The sequence below is a fragment of the Sus scrofa genome, chromosome 12 (assembly GCF_054392235.1).
Source record: "Sus scrofa isolate SSC_HxYL_T2T_F1_AM1 chromosome 12, Sscrofa_HxYL_maternal_Yorkshire_Landrace_v2.0, whole genome shotgun sequence".
Classification (NCBI taxonomy): Eukaryota; Metazoa; Chordata; class Mammalia; order Artiodactyla; family Suidae; genus Sus; species Sus scrofa.
Genome location: NC_139394.1, coordinates 20,887,577 through 20,912,856, shown reverse-complemented (window position 1 = coordinate 20,912,856; position 25,280 = coordinate 20,887,577). Strand labels below are relative to the sequence as shown.

General features: G+C 54.3%; 2 protein-coding genes across 2 annotated transcripts; one reads left to right on the top strand and one right to left on the bottom strand.

Annotated features, from left to right (window-relative positions):
* The first annotated feature begins 338 nt into the window (after positions 1-338).
* Positions 339-1,192, top strand: HSPB9 (heat shock protein family B (small) member 9). Its single transcript, XM_003131404.5, has one exon. It carries the CDS (start codon positions 488-490, stop codon positions 1,163-1,165), a length of 678 nt encoding a protein of 225 aa, XP_003131452.4. The 5' UTR covers positions 339-487; the 3' UTR covers positions 1,166-1,192.
* Positions 1,193-1,980: 788 nt separating this feature from the next.
* Positions 1,981-23,950, bottom strand: RAB5C (RAB5C, member RAS oncogene family). Its single transcript, NM_001244254.1, is given in 6 exon segments — positions 1,981-2,901; positions 3,786-3,879; positions 4,969-5,091; positions 5,261-5,412; positions 6,859-7,112; positions 23,826-23,950. Coding segments are annotated over 5 exon segments (651 nt in total). The 5' UTR covers positions 7,025-7,112; positions 23,826-23,950; the 3' UTR covers positions 1,981-2,785.
* Positions 23,951-25,280: the final 1,330 nt, after the last annotated feature.

Below are 25,280 nucleotides of genomic sequence, written 5' to 3'. Positions count from 1 at the left end.
GGGCCTATGGGTGTGGCTCTCCTCTCACACCGTGGGCACTGGTGCCAGAGCCCAGCTCTGCGCCTGCCACCAGTAGGCCCAGGGTCAGATGAATGAAGGAAACCAGGAAGGTGCGTCCACCTTCCAAACCCTATGTGTCGCAGGATTGTGCATGGTCAGAGATCGGAAGGACATTCCTAGAATGGATGACCCTGTAGTCACACTCTGATGCTCTGTTCAGAGGGCAGGCCCCGCTTGCCCCCAGGCCGGATTCTCGCAAGGGCATGAGCCGGGCGGCTCAATCTCATCTCTGCTCTGTGCTGCTGACGGCTCCAGGGTGGGGCTCACAGGCCGCCGGCCTCTTTTGGCCTATCCGTTTGGGTCACAGCCCCGGCAGGCCAGGGCCCTCTGACGGAGTTGGGGAAGGGCCCGAGCAAGGGGCAGGATCCGGGATAAAAGCAGCCGCGGAGGCGTCAGAGCGGTTGCCAACCTGACTCGTGGAGGTAGGATGTGCATAGCTGATCCCAAATTCCGCGGAAGCGAAACTTGCCGGAAGCCAGGGGAGCCCCCTCAACAGAGCAGGCGCCGCGGGAGCGGGAGTGCAGCCGTTCCGGCCCGAGGCCCCCGCTCCCGGGGGCCCCCACGCCCTAGCCGAGCGCTACATTCGGAGCCTCGCGCTCTTCACCAGCAGTTGCTCTCTCGGATGCAGCGGGTCAGTAGCGGTCTCCCCAACGGGAGCCAGTCAGCTTCCCGATGTGCCAGCGTTGCCTTCACTGAACAGAACCAGGTGGCCACCCTGCCAGTGCAGCAGCTCACGGACGATGTGGCAGCTATGCGGGACAACGTCCATGCGGAGGATGGCTTCCAGATGAAGATGTATGCCCATGGCTTCACCCCCGAGGAGCTGGTGGTTCAGGTGGACGGTGGATGCCTGATGGTGACCGGCCAACGGCAACTGGAGGGCTGCAGCCCAGATGGGAGCGGCTTCCGCATGGCACAGAAGGTGCACCAGCAAATGCCACTACCGCCAGGCCTGGATCCCGCCGCCATGACCTGCTGCCTGACACCCTCTGGCCAGCTGTGTGTTCGAGGCCAGTGCCGGGCGCTGCCTTGCCCTGAAGCCCAAACAGGACCGGCCCCAAGACTCAGGAGCCGCGGCTCTAAGAAGGGTTCCAAACTAGCCTGACCCAGTAAACAACCGTAGTGAGCAACAGCCTCGGTGTCCACGGTCTTTTCTTGGGATCGGGGTCAGAGGTGGAGCTACAAAGGGAGAGGGAGGCCGAGTGGCGGGCTCCGAGGGTGGCAGGAAAGGCGCCTTAAGATCGTGACCCACCATGCATCAGGCCTCTTGGGGCCTCCGGGGGAGGCGGGCGGGGGAGCGGGCAGTGTTTCACTCGGCTTGGCGCACTGCCTGAACCAGCAGCTCCAGCAGGGGGCAGCAGAGGGCCAGAAGGGTCCAAGCATTACTTGATTCCAGAACCAGCAGAGGGCCCCTGAGAGACCAGGGATCAGACGGCGTGGACCTGGTGTGGGGCTGCCGTCTGGGCCATATGACCAGTCCAAGGTTCCAGAGGTCATTGGTGTTCCTTCCTCTTCAGGGGAGAAGATGAGAGGACCCATTCCCTCACCAGCCTAGCAGAGACGAATCAAAGAACCCCAGAGAGGGTGTTTCTGGTGTTCAGAGACCGTTTCCAAATACAGACTGCTCATCGGCCCAATATAATCTGGAGGGGATGGGGAAGAGGGAGATGCGGACCCTCAGCTTCAAACTAGGTGCGACTCAGGCCCAGCTCACTCTTACCCCCTCCACCCCACCAGAGCTGGTTAACAGCTGGCCTCTTTCTCTTGGTTGCCATGACCACCACCATCCCCTCACTTGAGAAGAAGAAAGCTTTTGTTTAATAAGATTTAGAGGTTCATTTTAAATTAACTTCAAGTAAGACAGAAAGGATATGGCCTCATAAAACTCTGCCAGAGAAAGACAAGGAAGACAAGCGGGAGGTCGATCGATCGGCTGACTATATTGACAAGATACTGATTGGTTACATGTTGAAGAAAACATACAATACAAAATACAGAAAAAGTTGGTTCCATCCCCTCCCACTCCCCCCCTTACCCGCCCCCCCCCCAATACTCATCATCGTGATTTGGTCAGAACAGGGCTCAGAGCCAGAGGTCAGGGTGACCAAGGACGAGGGGGAAGGGGGCTGTGGGCAATGGGTTCGTGGCTGTCACAATAATGCTGTGGTAATGCTGTGGGTTCTCTCCCAGCTGTGAGTCAGGGGGTGAGGGGGCGCCGCAGCCTGATGACAGCCAGCTGAGGGGAGAGCGGCCCCTCCCTTCCCTAACCCCAGGGCCTGCCCCGCCACCCGGAACCAAGCGCACTCCAAACACAGTAAGGATATGGATGCTCCTGCTGAGCCCGCTAATCAGCAAGAGGGAAAGAAGGGGAACTGCTCCAACCCCCACCTCCCCATACACTAGGGTTGGGGCAACGGGGGCACGTGGCTACTACCGGCAGAGGAAGAGTGGGAGAGCAGTAGAAAGGGCAGGAAGTGGGAAGAGCAGATCATATATATTAAAAAAGTGACTTAAGACTTAAAATTGAATTAGTATTTGTACAGAAAGGTGCAGGTGGAATAACTCACTCCGGCCTATGATCAAAATGATATGGAGAAATTACGGTGGACCCCTCCCTCTGCCCCCCCTAGTGGTGGCCCGAGTCGTTAAGTGCGATTGGTTAGAGTGGATTCCAGTCGGGTCGTTGAGGCGGAGGAGGTGGGGGCAATGGGCAGGCAAGGGGGGCTCAGTTGCTGCAGCACTGGCTCCGGCTGGCGGGGTTGTTCTCCTGGAGGTCCACACCTCGGTTCCGGCCCGGAGCACCAGCTGCATTCTGGGGCTCGTTCTTGGGAAGCTTCTTGGCTGTATGGGAGAGGAGGGGGGAAGGTGCGTGTCTGTAAGGGCACCCTACTGTTCCCTCAGGTCCACGTGGGTACCACCCAATCCGTGATAGCCAATATACCGGCAGCTTCGCTTCTATAAGCCTGGCACGCTCTGGGTCTTTCAGGAAACTGAGGCAAAGAGGGGCTACAAAACTTGCTCAGGACCACAGCGCTAACAAGTGGCAGAGATTCAAGGCCACACAGGATGACTCCAGAGCCAAATGAACTTAAAAAGGAAAAAATCCTGGAGTTCCCGTCGTGGCGCAGTGGTTAACGAATCTGACTAGGAACCATGAGGTTGCGGGTTCGGTCCCTGCCCTTGCTCAGTGGGTTAACGATCCAGCGTTGTCGTGAGCTGTGGTGTAGGTTGCAGACGCGGCTCGGATCCTGTGTTGCTGTGGCTCTGGCGTAGGCCTGTGGCTACAGCTCCGATTTGGACCCCTAGCATGGGAACCTCCATATGCCGCGGGAGCGGCCCAAGAAATAGCAAAAAAAAAAAAAAAAAAAAAAAAAAAAAGGAAAAAATCCTAAGAAGCGGATTGGGGATGGAGAGGTAGAATTTTAGGTGGGTGGCACGCTCGGCAGAGGGTCAGGAAGTGAAATGGTGAGACTCTGGCCCAGGCTTGAGACTTCTGGAGGGAACTATCTATATCTTTTTTTTTTTTTTTTTTTTTTTTTACCCACCACCCCCCTGAACTATCTATATCTGAGCGTCAGACGAACAAGAAAACCCCTTCAGCACACTATCAAAAATGGAAAAAGATCTCTTGGTGAACAGACCCCAGATCTGTAGGACCCCACAGACCTACTGTAAAACAGCAGGCAAGTAATATACCCTGCTTGGGGGCGGGGGAGGCATCTTACCTATGGCCATGAAAATTTCATTCACATTCATTGCAGTCTTTGCCGATGTCTCCATGAACAGCAAACTGTTGTCCTCTGCATAGGCTTGTGCTTCCTGATTTGGATGGAGGTGAGAAAGTGGGTGGGAGGCAAACACTGACAGTTGGCAGGGGCTGAAGCCCAGCATAAAAATCCTCCCCAATTACAGTGCCTTCCATCCAACAGAACCATACAGGGGTTTTCAGGCCCAAGGCTCTCTTTCCTGCTCTGAGTTCCCTGTTTCACCTACAGCACCTCTCAGCTCACAAACTGGCAGATGTTTGACTCAGGTCTCCCTAGGCCCATTCTGCCTTCTTGCTCTTCAAAACCACTAGGCTGGGAAAGACTTCTAGAAAGTTACCCTCAAATACACTTGCACTTTTTTTTTTTTTTTTTTTTTTTTTTTTTGTCTTTTTAGGGCCCCACCCAAGGCATATGGAAGTTACCAGGCTAGGGGTCAAATCGGAGCTGTAGCTGCCAGCCTACGCCACAGCCACAGCAACAACTAGATCTGAGCAGAGTCTGGAACCTACACCACAGGTCATGGCAACGCCGGATCCTTAACCCACTGGGTGAGGCCAGGGACTGAACCCGCATCCTCATGGATACTAGTCGGGTTCGTTACTGCCGAGCCACAACGGGAACTCCTCCACTTGCACTTTTGGATAAAGGTATGTGGATGCTGACTGCAGCACTGTTTCCAGTCTTCTGCTATTACCCACCAACTAGAAGCCTGTTAGGTAGGGACTGGTAAAAAATAAACACAGTTTGTAAAGAAAGGGATCCACACACATGTGCGTATTTCCAGAAAGACAAGAAATTATAGGGAACTTTGGGGAAGGGAGACGGAGTTTCTAGGGTCAGGCCCAAATTTCATTCTGTATATCTTCTAGTACTGTTTATAATTTCCTATGTGCATGTTTCACATTACAAAAAAAGGGTCTTTTTCACTAAGTTTCATTAAAAAGTCAGTTTATAGACAAAAATAAGCTGAAGCTCCTACTATGCACATGCACACATCCTCCACTGCCCAAAAAGAGGAGCAGCGAACAACAATCCCTTTAGGCCTAGGCTCAAGGGAGGGGACGGCAGATAAACCCCCCTGCAGCCTGGGGAAGCGGAGGGGGACCCAGCCCGCCCTCCCTGGGTCCAGTCCGCCCCCCACCTGGAACTCCACGGCTCTCTTGCTGGCCAGGTCCGCCTTGTTGCCCGCGAGGGCGATGACGATGTTGGGGCTGGCCTGTCTCTGTAACTCCTTCACCCAGTTCTTGGCCCGTGCAAACGTGTCCTGGGGAGACAGGGCCAGAGTGTCAACGGGACGGAACGGGCATTCTGCCCAGGGACCCTCACTGGAGAAGCTGGAGCTGCCAGAGGCCCCTCCCCCACCAAACACCAGAGGAAATGTGCCCACGCCCCGCTCAGGAACAAAGGGTGGAGAAGCAAGGGGAAGTCTTTACTGTGTTGGTGATGTCATAGACCACGATGGCAGCCTGGGCGCCCCGGTAGTACATGGGGGCCAGGCTGTGATACCGCTCCTGTCCAGCTGTGTCCCAGATCTCAAACTTGACTGTTGTGTCGTCCAAGCAGACGGTCTGTGTGAGGAAGGCCGCTGCAAGAGGGAAGGCGACGTTACCAGGCAGGAAGGAGCTGGGAAGCCCACATAGCTGCACTGTGCCATCCAAGACTTCTGCTGAGACGGGCACTGAAATCCCCTCACCCGGCGGCCAAAGGAGCTGGCCGAGCATGGCAGGCGGAGCTGGTGCTCCTGTGTATGAGTCCAGCGGGCGAGGGGTTGCACAGGCTCTGCAGACCCATGCCAGGCAAGGCAGAAGGAGGAGGGAAGCCTGCTGGTACTCGAGCCATTTCAGGAGCCCTCTCTGAAGGCCAGTGGCACAGGGCAAAGAGGGAAAGGCCGGGGGAGCCCTGGCTCCACGGGTGAAAGTGGGGGAGGGTGTCCTCCCGCCCCTCAGACAACAGTTCCACCGACACCTCGCTAGGCCGTTTGCTCCAGCCCAGGGCTGTCGCTGGCCTTCCGTCTCCTGAGGACACGCTCCCACACTTGGCTACGCTGGGGAAGCCTGAAGTACAAGCTGGTCTACTGCTCCTCACCACCCCTGCCACCTCCTGGCACGCTGGCGAGCTGCCACCCTCAGCTTTGACCTCAAACCATTCCCGGGTAGCTTGACCTTCAGGGAACACAGTGACCCTATCCTTGGCCTGAGGAGGCAGGGGAACATGTGGCCCTTGAGCACGCCCTTCAGAGGAGGAGGAGGCTCGCTCAGCGCAGGAGCGGCAGGTGGGAGTCCCAGCAGAGGATCCCAGCCAGCTCGGCTCTCCTGGTCCGCCCTGCCCCCGCCTCCCTGAGGGGCCTGGGGCCCCGCCTCACTTCCCCCCTCCAGCTCCTGACACGAGTGCTGAGGAGGCAGCAGAAGACTGCTGACGCAGCCCATTTTGTTTCCAGCTGCCTGGAAACCTCCTACCAACCAAGAGAGTAGAGAAAGGATGACTCAAGCCCAAGGTCAGTCCCAGTCCTCGGGCTTTGTCCTGGCCACTGAGGCAGGAGGCTGGCTCCAGACCCTAAATGCTGACCACTGGGAGATCAAGGACGGGCTCCGAGGGCTAGAAAGGGCCAAGGTCAGTCAGCAACACCAGCCCGCTCTCGAGGCCATTTCCCCATTCTGGGAAGTGGGGCAGGCCGGCCGATATACTCACTGCCTGGCTGCGCTAAGAACCCCTGAGAGCCAGGCCCAGCCTCTCCCGGCCCAGGTCAGTGGAAGGGTGTACCTGGAGCCACACAAATAAATCAAGAGGTGGAGCCAGAAGACGAAGGCAGGTTTCAATGTAGCTAATTCTTACTAGACACTTGCCGGGAGTCTGGCACACAGAGCAGCTGCTAGATTTGATTCGAGGGTCCAGGTCCGGTGAGAGGCTGGCCCCCACCCCCCGACCCCTCTGGGAGTGCTTCGTCTGTGGGCAGTCAGCTTCCTTTCTCCTCATTGCCAAGGCATTTCTTCAGCTTCCCTAAGGCCACCCCAGCTCCCTTGGGCCCACTCACCTCCAATTGTGCTCTCCTGGTACTCGTGGAATTGTCCCTTGACGAAGCGGAGGACGAGGCTGGATTTGCCCACCGCAGACTCCCCCAGCAGGACCAACTTAAACTGACAGATCTTGTTCCCAGCAGCTGGTCCGTTGGGTCGCGCTGCACCTCCCCGACCCGCCATGGCCCGTCCCGCCGTAATGGTACCAGTGAGAGTGGGGGTGGGGTCGGCGCTACGCAAAGAGGCACTTCGTGGGGAGGGGGGCCTCCCACTGCAAGGGAGAAATCAGAAGTGCTGGGTTAGCCCGAAGACTGTCACACAAGAGCCCCTCTCAAAGCCCAGGTCCCTCCCTCTGCCGCCCCGAGGACCTGGCTGACTGCGTCCCCTCCCGGCAAGTCCCTGCAGCCCACCCCCAGAAGTTAGGCCGTGAGCCCTAACTAGGCTGTACCCTGTGTCTCCGCCCGACAACCACCTGACGGTAAAGAGAAAAGCAGTGTCCCAACTTCAGGCTCACAGTTCTGAGCCAACACTGACTTCCCAACACCAAATATGTACATTCACACACAAACACGCACACACAGGAGAGGAACGGGCATATGCCGGCCTGGTGACAGTTAAGTCAACAGGCACCGGGGGTACCAAAAAGTGGCTTGGAAGACATGAGGATCTAGCTCAACGCACAATGAATGGACTTGTGGTCTGGTAGCTGAGATCACAGCCTGCCTCTGGGCAGAGCCAGGGTGGGTGGTGAGGCCAACCGGGGAACAGGGCGTCCTGGCGGCCGGCTCCTCAGACAAGGTGCTTGGCCAGCCTTGTGGGCGCTCAGGGACCAGGGCCGGGCCAGGTGCAAGTTGTGATCCAAAGAGCCGTTTTGTCATGACCTCTCCAGAAGGACAGACCGACTTTCTCAGTCTGAAGATGGACTGTGCGCTAGAATCAAAGCCGCATTTCACTCCCTCATCTTGAGCCTCTTCCCCTAGTTCCCTCACTGCTGATGGGGGGCCAGGAGTCTCACGCACATTAAAAAACCGAACACACACAAGACCAAACACACACTAGAGCCAGCGAGCTCTGCCGGCAGGCAGAACGGCTGCCAATTTTCCCGTTTAAATAGACCTCAGTTCCATTCTCCACTGGCAGAGGGAGAGGGTGATGCCGAGGGGAGAAAAGGGGGAGCCTGGGGAGGGTGGAGACAAACGTGGGTACAAGACCTGCCGCCCCCCCCACCCCCCGGGCAGCTGGGGCCCCAGCCCCACGTCTCAGTCACTCAGTCAGTGATAGCTTTGGAGGGGCAATTTTTTTTTTTTAAGTTTTGGAACTGCAAAGAAGGATGAGGAGCCTATTTCCAGAAGCCTCTAGATAACTTATACTAAAAGGTATCAGACCACACACACAGCATGTCTGACAAACAGGCACTGTGAGCAGGTGTCATGTGCTAAACACTCTATGCAGTGTTTGAACGAAGTTGGTAAGAAAAGGTTTTGATGGGATGGCCCTTCGCAGAACAGAGTCTGTGCAGGAAGGGTGTTTGCAGCAAGCATCGCAGGACAGCCCCGACCTGCCCCCTGAGCGCGGGGAGCACGTTCCCTGACAGTCAAAGGACGGGGGTGGGCTGGGGGATGAATGAGGAGGGTTTTGTGGGAGGCCATGGTCTGTGCTCATGCAAGAAGCAGACACACAAAGGGCCTGCTTTGTGCAACCTCAAATCGTTTCTTCACGTCCAAGTTCTCCCAGCAACTCGTTTAAAAAGTGAGCTTCAGGAAGGGTGATTCACTAACCAGGAACAACAGTTTCCTTTCTGGACGGCACCAAAGGAAAAGAGGTTTGAAGCGGGGGCCACCTCCTCCCCAAGAGTACAAGGAAGGAAGTATGCGGGGGATCTCGATTAGTGACCAAAAAATGCCAATTTTGAAATATGTTATAGTTTAAGATGCTTTCTCTTTTCACCCCAATCAATGATGTTGGCAGGACTCTACAAGACGGCCCCTGAGGTGGGGCCTATGCTTTTGGCTTCTTTGCCACCTTCCTCTCAGTGCTGCAGACAGACAGGGAACTCAGAGAGCGCTCAGCAAATGAAATGATTTCCAGAGACCTCTAACATTTACTGAACAACTGTACAACCATTATGTCTGGTAAGCTTTAAAACCGTCTCCCATTTTCCAGATAAATGGCCTGCCGCTCAGGTGTTAAATGCCCTGCTCAAGGCCGCCCAGCACACGCTGACAGCCTGGACGCCTGCCAGTCTCCCTGCTGGGAGAAGAACTGTGGCGACCACGCCCACACTCTGTTTGGTTTCGGGCCACTGGGTGAATGAGACTCTCTTTTTGTGGCAGTGGCTCTGCGGGCCCAGCAAGGGCTGGCTCTCAGTTGCAGTGATCTCGCAGTCCCTACAAACTCCCGCCAGTGGGAGGAGCCGCCCAGGACCAGCCCAGGCGAAAGCGACAGAGGGAAAGCACAATGGAATTACAGGTTGGTTATCACCACGAATCCACATGACATACAATCTTGGCTGGGCCGCAGAGTGCGGCCAGGGCTCTAGAGAAGGAGGTATGAATGAGCAGGAAGAGGGGAAGAGAAGATGCAGACAGACCCTGATTCCAGGAAAACCACAGTAACTGGGGCTGAGGGCTACGGGGGTGGGAAGTAACCAACACCCACAAGCCAAGAAAAATAGAGGGTAACATCTAAGTCCTGTCCCTAGCAAACCAGTGGGTTTCCAAACTTGCCCAGATGGAATCTTGAAACAAGCCAGAAGGGGAGACAAATGACTTTTATGCAGTAGTTCTCCACCCTGTCTGCACAGCAAATCACCTGGGCAGCCCCTGGAACTTCCGACAAAGGTTTGGAGAAGGGCCTGATGACCGCATTTTTTTAAAGCACTGCAGGTGCTCACCCGGCCCAAACTGGCTGGGGACATGTTCTGCCTGGATGCTGGTCCTGCCTTCCAGAGACACCTGAGCAGGCACACACAGCATTTTTCTTTTAATGGCCTGTTGCCTCGTGGTTTTCCTGGCCCCACTTGGTGATCACATGAGCAGAGGTCCTGATCCTTCCCAGGCAATAGAGCCGGGAGGAAGTTGATTTTTGCCATGAAGGGCACGGGGAGATGAGGGTGTCTAAGGCAGGTCACACCCAGAGCCCCAGGAAGCTTTATGTCCTCCTCTCCCAAACCTGGGAAATCAGAAACGTACCCCCAGCCCGCCCCGGCAGGTAAAGATGAATTCGCGGAGCTGGCCGGCTGTCTAAGGGAGGGAATTCCACTGCGGGAATCCTGCCTCCTGAACCAGCAGCTTGAATTACCCACCATGGGTGCAGTCGAGTGATGGAAAGATGACCCTTTCAGACAAAAATCCAGTTCTCTTTAAGAGCTAAAGTTGTTGTCAAAATTTCTTCTAAGATAAAGAATAGGCCAAAGGAAAAAAAATTTTTAAACCAGTTTCTCCAGCACCATGAAAAACATACGAGTGGGATGAATTTCCTCCTGGATATTTCTCTGAAGCTGCTGACATGGGCAGAGCAATGGCGAGGGCCCCTCTTTGCCGTGACCTCCTCCCCCTTGCTCCAAATCAGAACCTTGGTTTGTTCAGAGGCCAAGAGAACAAGCATCTCTCCCAACCTCATGTCTTCAGGGAAACGCAAGAGAAAGGAAAGACAGGGGCAACCTACGCCCTTCCCCACAGGGCACACGGAAAGGCAGAAGAGACCCGGGCTCCTAAACACTCCAGCCCGTGAACAGGCATAACGGGCACATGCGCAGCCCGTTGTGGGCCAAGGCGGAATAGAGGGAGAAAAAGCAAGAGGCTGCTCTTCCTCGCTCTGGACAGGAGTCACCTGGGGCATTTAGAAAATAAGCTTGACCCACCGACTCCTGACTCTCTAGAGGTCGCGTCCAGAAATGAATGTTTTTAAAATAAGTTCCCCAAGTGATCTGAGGCAGCCGACTTAAGCACAAGAGCTGCAGGTGACACAGGAAGGAGGGAAGAAAGCGAGACAGAAAGGCACCCCCTCCCCCCAGATGGGCACGCGGACAGACAACACAAGGTGGGCCAGCGTGGGGGTGGGAACTGGTTCCTGGCCTTACTCAACACCTGGAGCCTTCTCCAAGACACCAGAGGCCACTGGAATGTCCCCTTCCCCCAGCCTCAGCTGGAGGTTTTCACCTTTTTCTAATCCATGAAGTCACCGACTTCACATCCTTTGTCCTTCCTGGTAAAGAGTGAGCAATTCCAGCTGATGGGTGTCTCTCATGCTTCCTGTTTGCTTCAGAGACTTCCTCTAGCCAACAGTCCCAGCACAGCTTGGATAGTGGGCAGATTAGGGAAACCAACCAGATTTTGTGTTGGCCAGAGGCCGCGGTGAGACTCTAGACTCACTCGCTCACTCAAGGTTAGCCTGGGGGGGGGGGGAACGGGGCGGGGAGAGGGGGGTGCGGAGAACCCTGTGACCCCGCCCAGGGCCCCTGGAGGTGGTGACTCTTCAAGCTACACTTTACCCTGGATAAAAGCATTCCTGAATATATGGCACCGTGAGAGTTGAGCAAGAGGACTGCAGGAGCAACTTGCTCGCTTAAAGAGAATTAAATGGAGAGAAGAGGGGGACACAGGAGAGGTATTTAGGTTTAAAGGTAAGGTAGAAGGCATTAAAACGCTCAGATCAGCGGGGGCGATGACTTACTCAGAGACTTAAGAACACAGCTCATCCTCAAAGGGGAAAACCACCACTCGTGGCACCTGGGACCAGAGGGCAGACTCACAGCGGGACTACCCAGGCCTCCAGTTGGCTGCAGACCCAGAGGAAAAGAAGATCTGAAGCAACACAACCTAGAGCCACACGAGGTACCCACACCCTTCCCCAGCACAGCTAGCAGCTCAGGACTTGGGAGCCGAACTGGGTTTTGTTAAAGCCTGGCTCCACCGTTTATTAGCCAAGTGACCTTGGCCACGGCAGACAAGCGACGGCTGTCAGCTTCAGTCCCTTATCTATAAAATGGTCCCACTTGATACCAATCACAGGGGGCTGCTGTAAAGGTAAAATGCACGGCACAGTATCTTCCTGTAGGTGAGGATCTACTGAACGTCAGGGTTATTATACTCGGAGCCGAATTAACTACCTTCGACTCACTGGGTGTCAAAGCGCAAAACTCCTCTTCACAATTACAGAGGAGATGACGGTGAGGGGAGGTGACCTGCGCATGGTCACGGCCAGGTGGTGGCAAAGCCTGAGCCCAGGACTTAGAACTCCCTCCAGCAAGGGTGCCCCAGCAGAGACAGAAAACCCGGAATATTAATAATGTCATTACGTCTAATAAGAATCATTGCGCCACCACCCTCCCTGTATGCTTTAATGAAATATGGCTTTTAACTGGAAAAAAGGCATTTGTATCAAATTAAAAAAAAACCACGCCGCTGGATGGAAAAGTTGTGTATTTTGATTCGGACAGTAGATACATGGATAGCTACAAAGGTAAAAATGCACTTAAGACGTGTAAGCTTCACTATAAGTTATATGGCAATGAAAAGGTTTAAAATGCTACTGGTATAGAATTTTGCACAGAGCGATGAAAAATTAAGCTTGGAAATGATATGATACCAATCTAGCTCCACTGTATATAAAATATTTTCTGCCTTGGTATAAAAAAAATTCAGAGTAAAGACAACCAAAAAGATGATGCCTGAATTAAAAGACCAAGAAAGGACAATGACACCCAAACAAATAAGGGGCAAGATAGCAGGATTCAGCACAAATGTGCTTGCTGCATAAATATTAAGAATATATTTATTGCGAGTTCCCTGAGGAACTCCTTAACCCCTAGAGGGTTAAGGATCCGATGTCACTGCTGTGCGGGTTCCATCCCAGGCCACTGCTGTGGCCTGGGAACTTCTGCATGATGTGGATGGAAACCCCCCCCCAAATATATATATTTATTGTTTGTACTTAACTGTGGGCTAAAGAATTTTAAAATTGTCTAAAGCTAAAAAGAGAAGCTGAGTGCTCCTGCTGTGCCGCAACGGGATCAGTGGCATCTTGGGAGTGCTGGGACTCAGGTTCGATCCCCTGCCTAGTACAGCGGGTTGGGGATCTAGCATTGCCACAGCTGTGGCTTGGGTCATGACTGTGGCTCAGATCTGATCCCTGACCCAGGAGCTCTATGTGCCTCGGGGCGGCCAAAAATGAAAAAAAAAAAAAGGGAGAGAGAGAGAAAGAGGCTGATACTTCTGTCTTTTCAGTGGGGAGAAAGAAGTTAGGTTGGTTGGTGCTCTGTGCTCCCCAACCAGTCCGGAGAGTGTCTGCAGGGGGAAAAAGGTTTAGGGGAATCAAAGAGACGGGTGTCTTCCCGTGTGACCAGGACTATGGAACTGCCACGCAGATGGCCTGTGTCGCCCTGGGGAGTGTAACAGAGGAAGCTGGGGCCTGGAAGCCAGCAGCTTAAGAGCGCAGGTTGAGATGTGGGGAGAAAGCGGATGGGGTGTCGGGCCAGGGCCTTACTCATCCCACCAGTAAGGAGGGGGCGTGGTGGAGATGGCAGTGGGGGGGCGGTTGCTGCCTTTACACAGCCATGGCCAGATGGCTCCCTTTCCAGGGGGAAGGGAGGGAAACCAGCCCAGAGCAGGGCTCAGGGTAGGCTGGGTCCCCTACCGCTGGATAGGCCCTTGCATCTGTCCCAGCCCACCCGACCCCCCCCTTAACAGGAAGCAGTTTCATTTCACTCCTCCTTCAGTTCTGGGGCTGCGTGTCTAGACTCCTCCCCACAGTGAGGCCTGTGAGGACCAAGTCCACCAAGTCCACCAACACCTGCCCAAGGGGCCGCTGTGCAGGCCACCAAGAGGCTTAAAGCTGGCCTCGGCGGCTAAAACCCCGGCTACACGTGACGGAGTGAGTGGTCCTTCCCCGCCGTCCCAGCTGGACCTGGAGCCGGGCCAGGAGCAGCTAGGACAGAGCGCAGCTGTGCCGGCAGCCCTTTCCCTTGTTGGGAAGGCCTGCTGGGTCGCTCGGCACAGAGGCCAGGCGGAGGAGGGTGGAAGCCACCCTGGAGGGACAAGCCCCCAGGCCCCAGCAAGAGCACCAAGAACTCACTCCCCGATCTCCAGGCTGCTTTCTCAACTCTCCACAACAGATGGGCTCCCGGAGAGGCGGAGAAGCAGAGTCAGCGCTAACTTTCAGGCCGAGGATGGAAACCTCCAGGCCCTCTCTTCCTGTGCCCACAGGGAGGAAGGCTGGGGGGAGGCAGTGGTTATCTACAGGGATCTGCTGACACAGCCTGGCCGGTGTGGCCGCCCACACCCCGTCTGTGCAAGGGCCCCGGGATCCAGGGGGCAGCTCTAAGATTATTCACTGGCCTTGCTGGCCACAGACGAGCTAGGCGCTCGGGTGGCAGGGTCGTGAGGAAGGCCAGATAGACAGGGGTCTGCCTGCAGCCGCACCAGGCGAGGCCGACCTGCCTACTGATTCTAGGAGGCACCAGGGGCCCCTGGCCCTACCACTGGCATTCCTAAGAGATTGTCGCCCTAACAGGGCCTGTGCAGGCCACTTGGCATACCTCAGCCAGCAAGTCTGCTGCAGGCTCTCCGGCCCCACCTAGGATGGCTCCCTAAAAAGCCTCCAGCAAAAGCCCAATTTGAAGTCTGGCACTTTCTGTGGCACAAATCCACACATGTATTTGTGGACTGGAGGGGATGGGGTCAAGGCATTGTGGTGGCTTATGCCACCCTCCACCCCCCAGCACCTTCACCTGCCAGGGCCAGGTGGAATGCAAAAAAGAGAGCCAGCCAAGGCTCGGCTTCCCTTGTCTGACCCACAATTACTCTGTGTTTGATCTGCTCGTGCAGTTGCTATTTGCTTAGCTCTAACTAGGATCTCAACCATGCAGGGCCCAGCCTGCCCTCTGACTTGGGAAGGGCTCTGCAGGGGCCAGGAGCACTGGCCAGCACAGCTGCCGCTTCTGCGGCTGCCCGAGGCCCACAAAGATTCCAAGAAGCACTACTGCAAGTCAGGGTCACCGGCGGCACCTGTTCAGCGAGCGACTCAGCCCAACAACTGACACCTCTCACAAATCTTTCCTGTCTTTACCAAAAAAAAGCAAGCAAGCAAGCAAGCCAGTTTAAGTCACTGCCCTCTTTGTTTAGCCCTCAGCTCCTAAACAGAGAACAGAGGGCAGAGGTCATGTTTCAGAGGAGAGCAAGGGAAAAGCGAATCAGGTATCAGATCTAGAAAACCAAATTCCTCCTGCTCAGACACCACACACACGCTCTGCTCAGAGGCTGCCCAACTAACAAGAATCAAGGTCAAAGTTCCCACTGTGGGATCTGAGGGATGATGGCTGCTCTCAGGAGCTGGGTGCCAAAGAACACTATTTTAGGCTGACTTTTTCGTTCTTAATTTTCACTGAACAAGATGTACAAGGGCACCAAGGGAAGAAATCTGGCAAAGACTGGGTCTCAACGCGTTGCAATGAATGGATCACACTTTTACTTCACGGCCCCAACTTTTCATGACTGTCGTAGGTGGCAAGAGGTTGGAAGGTTTGGGGGCTTGATGGTTAGGAGTGAGAAAGTGCAAGAAACTAAGGGCAGGAGTTCCCGTCGTGGCGCAGCGGTTAACGAATCCGACTAGGAACCATGAGGTTGCGGGTTCGGTCCCTGCCCTTGCTCAGTGGGTTAACGATCCCGCGTTGCTGTGGCTCTGGTGTAGGCTGGCGGCTACAGCTCCGATTCGACCCCTAGCCTGGGAACCTCCATATGCCGCGGGAGCAGCCCAAAGAAATAGCAAAAAAAAAAAAAAAAGAAAAGAAAAGAAACTAAGGACACTGTTGCAGATGAAAAGGATCATGCTACAAAATCCCCAAAAGCCGACTCTGGGTTTCCCTTTGACAGCTCCTAACATCAAACCTGACACACAGTGCTTCATAAATGTGGTGAACTGAGCCTGCAGTACAGGGACAGCCCAGTTAGGTTTGGCAAGTGAGTGGGGGCAGTTGAAGGCGTCAAGGCACATGCATCTGCCACACAGTTCGTACCCCCTAACAGCCACAGCCCAGCAGAAGACCAAATAGGACCACAGCTCCCCACCAACACAGGACCTCTTTGGCTCCTTCTGCACAGGCGTTAAAAGCACAAGCACTGGTCAGACAAACGTCAAGTCCTGGAGCCACCACTTCCTAGGGTGACTGTGTGTCGTGTCTTGGAACCCATCTCCTCACATGTAAAATAGATCAGCACCACCCATGTCCAGGGCTGCAGGGAAAAGGATGCAAGACGACTCTCCACAGAGGGCCTGGCTTGGAGCAAGCTCTCAGTAAACGTTCAGGGGCGAGGAAGTCCCTATGAGGTGGATGCCTTGATGAACGTTCAGACACCATTTATTCACGCGCTGCTTTTGCTCAGCTTCCCCGGACCCCACGCTTCGGCGCCTCTGTTTGGAGAGGATGCCGAGCAGGACAGCTGCTCTTGTCTGAATGTCTGTGGCCCTCGCCCAAAAGGCTGTGTTGAAATCCTAATCCCCACTGTGATGGTATTTGGAGGTGGGGCCTTTGGGAGATGAGGCCATGAGGGCAGAGCCCTCACGACTGGGATGAGTGCTCTCCTGAGAGAGGCTCCCTTCTCCCTTCCGTCAGGTGAGGACACAGCAAGAAGTTGGCCGTCTGCAAGCCGGAAGATGGCCTCCACCAGGACCCAGCCAGGCTGGCATCCTGATCTTGGACTTGCAACCTCTGGGACGGTGAGAAATAAATGTCCTTGTTTATAGGCCACCCAGACTGTGGGATTTGGGTACAGCAGCTCAAACAGACTAGGACAACTTCCACCAGTGCCCTAGAAAAAGGACCAGCTCACAGCTGATGTCCTGTGTCCTGTCAACAACTATAACCCTGTATTCTCCGGGGACTGGCTTCCAAGGCCACGAGAATGGGGTAGGGAGGACGGCCACCACCCAAAAAAGTCCACGTGGAGTTAAACCCCCCAACTAGGCAAACCATAAATGCTTTAAAAAAAAAAAAAAGCCCCACAACAAAAAGCATCTTAAAGCCCAAATGCTGTTCCTTCCATCTCAAAGCCTCTTTCAGGAAAGGGAAGAAGCAGTTCAGTTGTGGAGAGGGGGAGGGGACAGGACTAGGACAGCTGACGAAGACGCCAGAGTTCCTTTTAAAAAACCAGGCTGCAAATGCTAGAGGTTTGGAAATTGGTGTCATTAATCACCACGGCCTTCGGAGCCGCTCAGAGAGCAATGTGATGACTAGGAGAGCAGCCAGGGTTAGGGAGGCCACCCACGCCTCCCCCACGCCTGGGATGCTTCTGACAGAGCCACCTGAAGGGGACACACACGGAGCTATGAATAGAAGGCAAGAGGCTTGTAAACCAACTCCTGCTAAGATCCCAAGTTAGTGTTTCCAGGCGGGCTCAGGTTACACATCTTCAGGGGATGACAGTACAACGGAAGGATTTAAGCTATTCAATGATTCAGGATCACAGCTCAAAGTGACAGCCTGCCTTGAGCCCGCCGGGAGCCACAAACCCTGCACAAAGCCTCCCAAAGAGGAGGTCCATTTCTCATGGGCAGCAAAAGAACACTGGCCCAGACCCCATGCGCTCGCCTACCAGACCCGGAGTCCTGGAAGGTCTGGCTGCAGAACTTAGCACCTGAAATGCAGAACAATCATGTACCTCAGCTTCACAACTGGAGAGTAAACTGCAGAGTAAATACCAAGTCTGACCATTTTTGATTCGGTCAGACAGCAGCAGGTGGGGGTGGGAGAAGCATGGAGAAGCAACAGCCTGCTGCTGGGGTCAGTGCCCAGGATTCTCCCAGGGCACATCTCCCAGCTGAGGCTCCACCTCTCCTACTTCTTGAGGCTTCAGTGACTGTGATTAACCATCAAGAGAAGAAATGACCTGGGCCCAACCACAGAACTCCACACCAACAAACTTGAGAGGAAGCATTTGCTGAAAAGGGAGTAGCCCTGGAGAGCCAGCAGATTTTAGGAGCAGGCAAGAAATATACGAGGTAAGCCTGGAGCATTCTGTAGTACCAAAAAGTAAGCAAGTGCTAACAACAAGGAAAACTAAAAACCCCCAGGAGTTCCTGCTGTGGTGTGACAGGATTGGTGGAGGTGGCATCTCTGGAGCCCTGGGACGCAGGTTTGATCCCCAGCCTGGCACAGTGGGTTAAGGATTCAGTGTTGCCACAGTTGCACCTTAGATCACAACTGTGGCTCCGATCTGATCCCTGGCCCAGGAACTCCATATGCCATGGGGTGGCCAAAACAAACCCCCCCAAACTAAAAACCTCTGAAATGATGGGGTAGGGCGAAGGAAGCTGAAAGAGCTCCCAATGACCAAAGCTGGAACAATCTGAGTAATAAAATAAAGCAGTATTGGACTATAAATTAAAATGTAAAATCAGTGCCCCTGAGTTCACACTGATACAAATAATTGAATAAAGAAATGGAAGAGAACAGACATACCCTTTGCGTACCAAAATTCCAAACGATTCAGGTAGGTCCTCTGCCCTCGAGGGGAGGAGCATAACTCCCCACTCCTAAGTGTGGGCTACAAAGGGGGACCGCCTTTCAAGGCGGACAGCATGAAAAGCGGGAGCCTTGACATGATAATGAGAATGGCCCTTCACTCTGTGGTCTTCCACCCCCAAACCCAGAGCCCCAGTGTAATCACGAGAAACATGTCAGACAAATCCCAATTGAAAGACAGGCTCTAAACTATCTGACCAATATTCCTCAGAACTGTCAAGGTCTTCAAAAAGAAGGAACGTCTAAGAAACCGTCACAGCCCAGACACTGCGTTACATTTAGATGTCGTGTCCTGGATGGGATCCTGGAACAGAAAAAGGACACTAGATAAAAACTAAGGCAATGTGAATACAGTACAGACTTTCGTTAATGATAATGTACCATAGTCGGTTCGTCAATGGGGACAAATGTACAAAGGTAAGATGTCACTCACGGTGCAATCTGGGCATGGGGGCAGACGGTGATAACCCTCCACTACCCCTGCAAGTTTTCTGTTGGCACTGCTTTCCTCAACCCACCCTTACTGAAGACTGAGCCTCGTGCAGATGTGCAAAGGCGAACCCAGGGACCAGAGCTGAATTCACGTCCACTGACCCTTGCCGAGTCCCGGCCCGGGGTCGGTGCTGCCTCACCACAGCGCAACACAGGCACAGCGACCAGGGACATGTGCGCTGCAAAGTGGTCCACAGGCTGTGGCCGGCTAAAACCATGCCCACCCTTGTTGATGACACCCTGCACAGGACATGGCGATCTGGAGGGCTCTAGCCTTAGCAAGTTTAGTTGGTGACCTGTCCCTGCCCCTCTCTCATCTGCACTTTTAACATTCATCCTGTTGATCTCTCTGCTCTCTTATCTACGAGCAACTCTGCGGAGGCTGGACGAAGGAGTGGCCCAGGCTCTGGGATCAGATGTGAATCCCAGGTTCACCACATCTGCACTGTGTGTGTGTGTGTGTGTGTGTGTGTGTGTGTGTTAGAGAAAAAGAGGCTGGCATCTGCTTCAAGAGCAGGTCTGAATGTCTGCCCTTTCCTTTGACCACACAGAGGGGGGGCCTACGATGATGGGTGCCATGGGGGGGGACTGCATGCGGAGATAAAAGAGGACCTGATCTGTGCCCCCACTGGGCTCGTACGCTAGACAAGGAGGCGACAAGGAGCAATGAGTGGAAAGCAGCGCAGGGAAGAGAGAAGCCCTTGGCTTCCTGGGGGGAGGAAAGGCTTCACAGAGGAAGTGTTGTTCCAATGGTGCTTTAAGAAAAAGTTGGGAGATGCCACTCCCTGGCAGGTGAGGGGGAGAAGAACCTTCCAGGCAAAGGGAAGGGCACACAGTCAGCCCAGAGACAGTGCGAGGAGGGATGTGCACCCCCACCACCCCTATTCTGCCACTCAGTATGGAGTCCCCACCATAACCTGGGGATGGAGTGCAGTACCTTCCTCCTGGGGCTGCTGTGAGGATTAAAAGAGAGGGCCTGGCACTCAGTAAGCAAACGTCAAAAAGTTTAGCTTTTATCTGTATTATTGTCCCCACGTATAGCAGACGGGACATTTAATCTTTTATAACCAACCTATTCATGCAGAGGACTCCTTAAGAAATAGTCCAATTCTTGGAGTTCCCGTCGTGGCTCAGTGGTTAACGAATCTGACTAGCAACCATGAGGTTGCAGGTTCGGTCCCTGGCCTTGCTCAGTGGGTTAAGGATCCGGCGTTGCCGTGAGCTCTGGTGTAGGCCGGCGGCTACAGCTCTGATTAGACCCCGAGCCTGGGAACCTCCATATGCCGTGGGAAGCGGCCCTAGAAAAAGGCAAAAAGACAAAAAAAAAAAAAAGAAAAAGAAAAAAGAAATATTCCAATTCTCTGCCAAGGCTCTTGAAAGCATTATTGCCTGGGTTGAGGGACATCTAGTTTACAAATTCTACCTGAATCAGGGCTTCTCAGAAGCAGCCCTGACTCAAGTCAGGGGGGAGAAAATGCAAAACCCCTGGAATCTGGGAATTGAACCTAAAGCAACCTGCTGCAACCAAAATATTGTCCTCAGGTTTTCTGTGTTAGCTTAAATTCATGCAAACTTCGCATCCCAATCTCTAAGAGATCCAGGATTGTTTTAGTATAAAAATGTTTAATACTGGGTAAGACTGAAGTGTCTAGAAGAGGCAAAGACCTGACCGCATCTGTGGCTCCAAGAACCCAGCAGGAGGAGCACAGTCCTGGCCTTAGTGTTCTTCCTGTAACATGGGACTACAACCCACAACAATTCTGTTTACCATCTCTGAAACAAAACTACATGGGAACCATGCAGCAAACCACCAAGCACCACAGTGAAAACTGGCAGAAACGGTGAATCAGAATCCTAGGGATGAATTACGATGTATCTTCAAAACCCCACCAACCTTGCCAATACCCATCTACCCCGGGCCTGGGAATGGACTGTGTCCTTGTCCTTTGCTTCTAATTCAGCAAGAGATCCTGCACCCCCACTTTACTGGAAAAAAAGAGAGGCTCAGAGAAGTCAAGCAACAAGCCCAAGGCCACGCAACTGGTAAATGACAGAGTCCAGATGACAGCTCAGGCCTGGCTGACTGGAAAGCCTCTCGAGCCTTTCACCCCACCACACCACCTCTCTGTCCACCAGGCAGGGGTCAGAGGAAAAAGGATCCAAGAAGTACTTGCTTGGTGGGGCTGAATTTAAATTCCCGCCCCTGCTCTGTGTTTCCCTGCAAGTTCTAGTGAAAGGGGTCCTGGGTGGAGAGCCACACTCTTCCCAGGCAAGCAGGAGGCAGCATGGGGGTGGGGGAGAGCGGGGGGTTGGGGGGGGTGGGGGGGAGTCAGAGGCTAAGCAGAGGCCAGCTCTGCCAGTTGTCTGCCCCTTCCCCCTGCCCAGAGGGACCCCTGAGTCCACTCACTTTTATTTTCATTTTCTAGCCATCACAACTTTCAGGTTCCCAAGAAATTAATGTCACGCAAATGTTAGCAAACGCTTAGGCCCTGAAGAGTACTGACCTGCGCCTCCTAACTGCTGTGGCCCCAGAGGCAGTGGAGGAAGGAGGATGGGGCTGGGGTGGGGAAGAAAACCGAACCAGAGGGGCACCAATGACGAGGAACGCTAAAGGGTCTGCACCTGGGCTGCTGCTTGCTCACCTGCATTCGTTCCACAAACAGACCAAAGGAGGGCCTGCTATAAGGGAAGATGAGGCACATCTAATTCCAAATGCCAAGCCCCGGCTCTACCCTTTTCTAACCGTGTGATTTAAATCAAGCTACGTCAATGCCTTCAGCATCATCTCTAAAGTGGAGACAACTCCCACTATTTCCCCGGACTCTTGTAAGGAACATGTGTGAAAAGAACTTGGCAACTTTAAAATGACATAAAAATTAGCTGTTACCACCTTTCTATAGCCTAAAGGCAGAAAAAGGCCCACCGGTTCTAAGAGGCAAAAGAGAGGAAGGGCATGGGAGGGGAGGGGCTTCTGTCCCCCACACAGTGCCCTGCCCCTCGCTGCCAAGCAGTATCAGATCTCTGCTTGGCCTCTATACTCTCTGGGTGCCTAAAGTGGCTGCCTAACCACCCAGGGCACTGGTGTCTTTCTGTCTCTCTGCAAGGGAGAGCTTTTCCTTCAAAAGCCTACTTCAGAATCAGAGCTGGGAGCCCACATCCAGACAAAGCAGTCGCCTCCAAAGGCTGGCCAGCCTCACCCTGGGTCTCCCAGAGAGATCCAGAAACACAGCCTACTGCCGAGGAGGTATGTCTAGTCGAGACCAATGGCCGGTGAACAGCTGGCCTCTCAGGCCCTGCCCCTTGAGGCACAGGCTGACCAGATTAGAGAAACCAGGCTGACCGCAGAAGTCTCTACCAACCCTCTAAAGAAGTCCACACAGACAGAGAGCTTGTGATCCGACTGTGGACCCTAACAAGGCAGGTTTTTTGGTTATTCCATACAAAGTAAGTGCATCCCAGGCTTAGCTCAAAAGTCTGTAGAAGACACTGGTGATGACTGTCCAGAAGTGGTCCGAAAGATCTCAAGGCAAAACCACCTCAGACCTTGCCATCTCAGGGCAGTAAAGGTGGCCCAGAATACTGAAGAGGTACCGAAATTCCCAAAGACTGTGTGGCCTTCCCTCCCTTCCTCCACTGTAGATAGCAAGGGTCAGTCATGGCCTCAGAGTCAGGCTGCTCTCATTAAGGTACAGTCTCAGGCCTGTACTTTGGCCACATAACAAAGAACCTCCCAGCCTGGTCTGAGACAGCAGCCATTTCACACACCTAAGTTTCAAGCAATGGACAAGGATCAGATGTCAGAACCAGCTGTCTCTAGGAAAAGCTGGGGAGAATCAGCACTTTCGGGTGTGGGAATTCCTTGGGTTACACTAAAAATTAGCACATGAAGAACCCAGAGGTGCCACTGTGATCTCCACCTAATCCTCTGCAATCTACAACTGAGTTGATCAAGTCCAGAAAGGAATGGAAATAGACCCTAGGACTAGAAGTGGCATGACCTGTTGATCAGGGAGGTGAGTGTGTGTTTAGCAGTGGGAAAGAGCCTAGCACTCCTCAATTCCAGACTCCTTATTTTTGGTCTTTTTCCTCCTCTCTAAAGACCAACGGACACCAGTCCCAGGACGAGCAGTCCCTCTGAGGTAGCTTGGAACCACTCGCGTGCTCTGGGAGGACCCGGTTGAGACTCCAGCAAGGGGGGAGGAGAAGGGGAGAGAGATGATAATGAATGGGCAGATCCACTCTGATCTGTGTGATCTGTAGCTAGGATTGAGCAAACCTCAGCTAAATTGTTCAGAGGCAGGAAAAGCGATACACTCAGGGAACGACACAACCAGAGAACACCATAACTAGAGGACGGGGCTGGGGCAGAGGGGAGCAAGCCGAGGAGAAGACAAGGCATTCCTAAAGAGTGACCCTGACTTTAAACTCTGCTAGGATCCTGGGTGGCTGTCTAGCTTGAGGAAAGAGAGGAAGTAAGGAGTTGTGGGAGCGGTCTCACCCAGGACCACCCCCCCCACACCCCGCCCCAGCCTCAGGATATCAAGATAAAATTCCTCTAGGGCTGGAGGGACAACAGTTTTTGTGGGACGGGGTAAAGGAAAACAGCGACAGACAACACTTCTGGCTACCTCTAAAAGAGAAGTCGGACAGGCTCCTTCACACCTGACAAAGATTCCTCCAATTCTAGGAGGAGAGGGAGCGAAACTTAGGGTCTCTCCCTCCCACCACCGGGCTGGACAGGCCAGAGGAGAGCCACAGGGGTTTCCCAAGGGTTACGAAGGGCAAGTAAGGGAAGGAAAGAAGAGCCCCCCCGGCCCCCGCTCTGGCTCGACGCCTGGGGAGCCCCTTAAGAGGGGGCTACGGGTCGGGGGAGGGGTCAGTATCCCCCCAAGCCGGGGCCGGGCGGGAGGAGGGGCTGCCCCGGAGAGGTTTCAACGCGAGCGAGACACTGGGTCCCGGGACAGGCACACTCACGGTGGCTCCGGGGCGGTGGCGTTACTTGAGGCCGGGGCTCGGACAGGCTCCGCTCCTCTCCCCCCGGCGGTGTCCCAGGCTCCGGCCTCCACTTCCGCCTTTCAGCCGCTCCGGATCCGGATCTCCACCTCCGACCCGCCCCTCAATACCCAGGTGACTGACAGGGCGGCGAAGCCAATGGGAGGCACTCTTGGCCGATTCACAGGCGGGGCTGGCGGGGAGCGCGGGAGAGGTGGGAGAGCGCACGCAAGGGACGGCGGGAATTGTAGTGCGTAGCTCCAGGAGGAGCCGCCTGAGACAGGCTTAGGGTGGAGCCCGATGTCGGCTAGGCGGAGCCCGGCCGGGAACTTTTTAAGGGCAGGCCTGCCGATCGCGTCATCGCGGGTTCCAGGCACCCCGAGGGGAGGCGGGTGGCGGAGCGTTGCAAGAGGGTAGGAGGCTGTGTGTGCAGAATTGGGAAAGGAAAAACATGATGTGAATGAATATGCACGTAAGGCCGCGTGGACCAGTCCTGAGCACTCGCTAGACTGGAGGAGCCCGTGTCTGCGCTTTTGGGCCAAGTCAGTTCTGGGAGCCCCACGGGTGGGGACATTTTGATATGGGGAAGATTATGGAAACGCTATAGTAAGGGCTTTCTGGAGACTACTGGGTAAGATCAAAGGGAGAGCCCCTGCCACTGCCCAGCAGTAAACTAGGACCCTCTGCCTTTGGCTCAACCGGAACCGACTCTGCCCCTGTCTCTCCCCACCCTCAACCAGTTCCAGCTCTTGTCTCTTAACTCCAAGCACAGAGCCAGACACTTCCCATCCAGTGAACTGGACCCACTTCTGTTTGCCCCCGCTTTGCCCTTCACATGGATCAGGGCTTTTTTTTTTTTTTTTCCCTGCTCCCCTCAGTATGGATTAGGACCACTTCTGCTCACCCCCAACCCCCCCAACACAGCTCCTCTGCTTCTGCATCTCACCCCCAGAGATACTACTCAGCACCTGAATGGAATACTAGCTCACCCGGAGGCAGCTGTGGGCATTGTTCCTATGACACCAGCCAACACCAAACATACCCTGGAGCCTGAGCTGGAGAATGGACCTTGCAACCTGTCCAGGACAACTTGCCCACACCTGGTTCCATTTGGTCACCAGGGTGCCTCTAACAACGTCCATACCACCAACCCCTTCAGTGATTGTCAGAGAAGTGAAAGCTAAGAAAGAAGAGAGAGCTTAAGAGAGCAAAGGGGATGGGGCAGAGTGGGATTCTTAGTAGGTTCTGGCTGGTGACAGCACTTCTTCCAGACCCTGCTGTTCCTAGCCTGCAACAGGCACAGGATTGGTTAATGCAGAATTAGTGGGGAGTCCTGTGGGTCACCTTGGCAGGGCTGGAGGTGGACTTGAGTCAGGGCTCTGTCCCTCCCACATATCGTGTCTGAGTCTGTGGCTGTGACCAGGTGAGGGGGAGGGT

Coding starts and splice junctions, on each gene's coding strand:
- HSPB9 (XM_003131404.5), top strand. CDS start 488: ATGTGCATAGCTGATCCCAAATTCCGCGGAAGCGAAACTTGCCGGAAG.